The following is a 5,944-nucleotide window of genomic DNA, read 5'->3' as shown; positions in this document are numbered from 1 at the left end:
TTTCCAGACCCTAATTTCCAGACTTCTCGGTAAAAAAAAATCAAATAATTTGTGATTTTTAAGTAAATAGACGTGCATAATATAAAAAAGCATGCAATTTATCATTTCTTTTCATTATTCTGAATGGGTATGCCATTATGCAACCAAATAATTTCCAGGAGATTGTAGCTAGATACAATAGCACATACAAAATAATTAACCCAAATAACTTCAGATAAGACAAAACCTTTTCCATACTTTTACAGACCTGGAAATGTATAAAATCAAATTACCATACCATACTTTCCATACTTGCGTAGGAACCCTGGGATTGTAACTACTTCTATATTTTACTCTTCAGATATTGTTTCATCTATATCAGTAATGGTTCAAAAATGTTTTCAAACTGTCAGTTTTAAATAAATCTTGAGTTGACTTCAGCCTTTCAATTTCTTCATACTGATCTTCAACAATTCAAATAATTTCCAACCATTTCATACAGCCTTCTTACATGTTTTAGTTTTACTCTTCATATATTGTTTCATCTCTTCAAGATTGCTTCAGCAGTTTCTTCACTTAATTCAGCATTGTTTCAACAATTTATTCAGCTCATTCAGCTTCCAGCTTTCAGCATTCACCCGTATTTCCTTCAGGAAATGCATTCTCTAGTTTGTTTTTAAAGCTTTGATTTGATTTAGGGACATTGTGCACTTACATCAATCATTTTTAAAAAGAAAAAAAAAAAAGAAGAGATGGGTGCACCAGATTTAGCGCAAAGCTAATTTCCATCTGTAGTCCATAAAACATAAAATACACACAATGTTTAGTACATTCCCACACTCATCAGGTCATATACAACATCCCATATATGTATTTTAAAACTACTACTACTAATTACATGTGCAAAGAGCAGCAAAATTGCACTGAAGAATAGTATAGTAATAAAAAATGTGTATGAAAGTTAAAATGTGACCTTTTCTTTGTTGTTAACTTTTTTGTTCCAAGTGAAAATGTTCCACAATGAAAAGAAATTGCACTGAAGAATAGAATAGTAATTAAAATGTGTACGAAAGTTAAAATGTTGTTATACAAAGAAGCATTTTTCCACTTTCTTTCCCAGTGAAAATGTTCCACAATGTAAACAAAAACAAAACCAGTTGGAGTGTGAGCGTGTGCGACTCACCGTGGCCTCATTGCAGATGCTGCACTTCACCACGTGCTGGTGCGTCTTGCCCTCCACCGATATGGCGCTCTGACAGACGCGGCAGCTGATGACCGGGGCGCTGCTGCTGTCGGGGCTGCCCTGCGGCGAGTACGGGGGCGGGGGGTCGCTCGGCGCCACCGCCGCCAAGCTGGGGAACGGCGCTAAACCTGCAGAGACACGGGACGGGTTATGTCGAGACGTCAATGTGAAGCAAAACAACAGTTGATTCAGATTACTATGTAACATGTGGAGGATCAAAGTGCACCAGTGATGCTTTAGGGGCAGATGTGGGTTCAGACTCTTCAACATGTGGACTGAAGGACCCGGGAATCGAACACAAACGCGCCCCGTAACCCATAATCTCTTGTTTATGACAGATAAGACTACACAGATATACACATGGTAACATGGTAGATGATAAATAACCTTATCCACCGCTCCATGGATTGATTTCTCACCGGCTTCGTTGTTGGAAACAAATGCATATAGTTGCATAGTTCATCTGTCTATTTATTAGTTATAAATAAAGGTTGAGTTTAAATCTGTGATTGGATGTCGTTCGGAGCAGGTTTTCATTTCATAACCTTTATTTAAACTCGGAGATATACTGTATTGAGGAGCAACCTCATTTACAATATAACCGAGATGAAACACAGAACATATAAAGACAGAAGACAAAACAATTGAGACATACATAAATATTCAGACATAACAAGCATACATAAGCATAACTTGAGTACATAAGTGTAGTTAAAAGCAGGAGCAGTTAGAGGTAAAATATGATGTAATTGTGGATTTAAATTGCACTATTGGTAAAAGTGAGGTACGTTTCAGATGATTTTGCATAGAGTTCCAGGTTGAAGGTGCAACAGTAAGAGAAGCTGGTCTTTCCAAGTTCGGTGTTGACCGAGGGAACCTGCAGTGTGAGCTAGTCTTTTGAGCGTGTGCAATGGGAACCCGCATTAAGAGATACTAGCGAGTTAATATAAGATGGTTTTAGTGGCAGCTGCTAAATTAATCGGTATGCACGATAGCATTTAAGTTCATCAAAAAAGCTGTTTCTACGTCATTGCTGATGGCATTGGCTTTAACAAACGTTAGCTTAGCGGTTTTGCTGAGAGCTTCAGCTGCAGTGACTCGCTATCGGAAAATGAGGCAAACAGTCCGACCAGGCCGCGGGGCTAACTGGCTAGCATAAAACAGACAAAAGAAACAAACAAAACAAAGAAAAAGAGGAAAACTTTGAGTTTTAAACAGAAACGTTCCTAAAAAAAATAAATAATTGGATCAGCTTTTTGACTAATTGTTGCAGCTGCACAAGATCTTTGCTTCAATGATGAAGAGGAAGAGAAAAAACTGATAAAATGTTCATTTAAAGGGATAGTTCACTCAAAATTGAAAAACCCTCATGTTGACTAAGGGCTCGCGTGATTTCGATTCGTCACTGCAAATCGCCCGAGATTTGCACTGACACAGGAAGAGCTGTGCTGGGAGCTTCCGCTACAAACAAGCTTGAAGACTTATTTAATTTTTTTCGGAACAATTTCTCATGTTGGGGCTTCAATACAAGAGGGACATTACAGACGAGCACTATGGAGGTATTTGGATGTTTTTTGGTGTGTCTTTTTGGACGAATAAAAGTGAGCTCCGTTTGCTACCGTCATATGTCAGTGCAGTGCTGCGTCGAGACCCCGCTGTAACTCAGAGAAGCCACGGAGGACTCTGAAACTTCTCCCAGCCCTGAGTCGACATGAGGCAGGTGAGTAGATAATGAGTGAAATTTTAATTTTAGGTGAACTATCCCTTTAAATTACAGTCAATCAAAGATGTTTGCAGTTTATCATAGATGAGCCTGGACTGACAGAAATACAACATCACAAATCAGTACTCTGGGCGGTATTTACTTTTTACGGTCTGGCCTCTACAACTTCCTGCGGTAAACCCTGGCATCAAACCACTCTGAAAAAGAAAGTTACTCTTTATTGAATCTGTCCAAAAACAAAGCTACGAGACAAGACACTGGAAATAAAAAAAATAAATCAACGAACACATCTAAGGATAATAAGTCTAATCTGCAGTATCAATGGACTCGCATTAAAACCACTGTTGAGTGGTGTTATCTCATGTCGAGACACACAAACACACAGTCAGGTTTATGGCAGTGACAATGCTGATATAGTGATTTAAACAGGATGTTCCTCTTTGTTCCCACAAAACAAAACAAAAAAAACCACCCCCACCCCCTCCACACAGAGGAGTTTATTACAGTTTATGAGCTGCAGCGTATTAAGTTATCTCCAGTGACACATTAACTAATCAACCTGAACCTACGGTGGCTAATGTACACGAGGTGACTCATTAATTGGTCAGAAAACAACATTATCAGTGAGCGACACACCCAAAGGCCAAACTTTATCAGGTGGGATGATGGAAAGAGGGATGGACGGAGAGTAGAATAAAAGATTAAAGTTCATCAGAGTTAGGGAGGAAGAGGAAGACAGGAAAAGATAGCACAGATTAATGAAAGAATAAAAAACAATGGACTAAAATCAGGGCTAATTATATCAGTTAGCTAATCTGTAAACATATAGCCCATGTATTCATTAAATAACTAACCTTTTAGTGAGGAAATGCAAGAATATAGTGGAAAAATATCCTCAGAGTTAAAGACGATGCCCTCAACTAGCTTCATCTGATCAATTTGATTTATAAAAATCGACTCTGCATTTTAAAATCTAACATAAATCATGGATAAAATGTCATGTGACGTGTACTTTTGACAGCATTACAACCTGATGTCAAATTAGATGATTTCTGCTTTTCATTTTCATTTTGACTGAACATTGTCTTTAACAATTTTTGAGTTTTAAAAACATTGCAAGGTGTTGCTCTACATCTCCTCCTCCTCCTCTTCTTGTCATTTCTTATTCAATCACTATTGATCATGGTGGTGACAGAAATATTAAATAACCTCCTGTTAACATTCATTAACAATAGTAAAGACAATATAAAACAGATAGTTGACGAATTGTCCGTGAATGTCTCCTTCTGTCCGTTTTATATCAGTAAAGAATCAGCCTTCCATCTGTTTTTCAATCATTTCCTACACCCCATAATATGCACCACACATCTACTGTGATGTTTATTATACAAGATTACAGTCACCACATTAAAAAAAACGCTCATTAACTTTGTGAACAGGCCGTAAAATACGTGTAAAGTGAATCAATTTGTGAATGAAGTAACATTATTTAATTTACAGCTAACGTTAGCCACATGCTAACTGCTAACACTTGTTTACAACTTGACACTGTCAGATCTTATTAACCTGATTTCCAAATTAGATTATTTCTGCTTTTTATTTTCATTTTGACTGAACAGTGTCTTTAACAATCCCCTCCTCCTCTTATTGTCATTTCCTCTTCAATCATTATTGATTATGGTCACGACAGAAATATTAAATAACCTCCTGTTAACATTCATTCTTGTGTTTTTAACTGGACCCAGAGTCTGTACTAATAAATTATCTATCTATCTATCTATCTATCTATCTATCTATCTATCTATCTATCTATCTATCTATCTATCTATCTATCATTAACAATAGTAAGACAATATAAAATAGATAGTTGACGAAATGTCTCCTTCTGTCTGTTTTATATCAGTAAAGAATCAGCCTTCCATCTGTTTTTCAATCATTTCCTACACCCCATAATATGCACTACACACATATATACAAGATTACAGTCACTACATTAAAAAAAACTTTGTGATATCATTAACAATAGTAAGACAATATAAGATAGTTTGTCTCCTTCTGTCTGTTTTATATCAGTAAAGAATCAGCCTTCCATCTGTTTTTCAATCATTTCCTACACCCCATAATATGCATTACATACATATTACAGTCACTATATTAAAAAAAACGCTCATTAACTTTGTGAACAGGCCGTAAAATACGTGTAAAGTGAATCAATTTGTGAATGAAGTACAGTAACATTCATTTATAGCTAACGCTAGCCACATGCTAACTGCTAACATTTGTTTACAACTTGACACTGTCAGATCTTATTAACGCATATCATTAAAACTGTCAGTGTTTGTTTATTTGTTTAATTGGTCGTTTGTTTTATTAAATAACCTGTATAATAATAATAAAAAGGTCCGTGTGGTGTGACAACAACCAAGCAGACAGCGGGACCTACTCTGTGGTTTAGCCGGGTATCCATGCGAGCTGCCGCCGCCGCCGCCGGGAGAGAAGCCGTTGGTCCCGTCGTGCTGCTCGGACAGAAGCGGCGACCGTTCCCCGTCCGCCATCGCTTATTTAATAACTCCCCCAGATAGTAACAAGGAGGGGAAAGAGTCTTCTCCGCAGCCGGCAGGAAGTCCTCGGAGCTCCGCCGCGGGTTTCTGGAAGAGTCGCTGCTGCTGAAGAGGAGGAGGAGAGGAGGAGAGGAGGAGAGGAGCGGAGCGCCCTGCTGTCAGTTTGACGTCGTCCACATGACACGGCGAGAAAACAGTGGAGCGACCGGAGGAGGAGGAGGAGGAGGGGAGGAGGGAGGCGGAAACGAAAACATCAGATCACGTGACTGTGGTCCGACTTTTTTTTTCCTTTTTTTTTTTTTTAGAAACTTTATTGACAACAAGAGTATAAACAGGACTGAATACAGTCAGATGAAATAAGTAGGCTATACAACATTAATATACAACCAAACCATCATAAATACGCCAGGGGTTGACAGCAAGACAGAAAAAACATAA

At 38.1% G+C, this 5,944-nt stretch overlaps 1 protein-coding gene across 1 annotated transcript in view; it reads right to left on the bottom strand.

Moving 5' to 3' along the window:
• The window catches only part of LOC146968598 (type I phosphatidylinositol 4,5-bisphosphate 4-phosphatase-A-like), a 9,644-nt gene extending 3,942 nt beyond the window's left edge, over positions 1-5,702 (bottom strand). The window contains exons 1-2 of the mRNA XM_085759565.1: positions 5,389-5,702; positions 1,163-1,350 (exon numbers count right to left, since the gene is read on the bottom strand). Coding sequence (XP_085615691.1) covers positions 1,163-1,350; positions 5,389-5,500 — 300 coding nt within the window. The 5' untranslated portion in view covers positions 5,501-5,702. The remainder of the gene's footprint in view (positions 1-1,162; positions 1,351-5,388) is intronic.
• Positions 5,703-5,944: the final 242 nt, after the last annotated feature.

This window comes from Trachurus japonicus, chromosome 18 (assembly GCF_045865225.1).
Source record: "Trachurus japonicus isolate A0001 chromosome 18, Traja_1.0".
NCBI classification, from domain to species: domain Eukaryota; kingdom Metazoa; phylum Chordata; class Actinopteri; order Carangiformes; family Carangidae; genus Trachurus; species Trachurus japonicus.
Note: the sequence above shows the minus strand (reverse complement) of the source record. Positions and strands in the feature narration are given on the sequence as shown.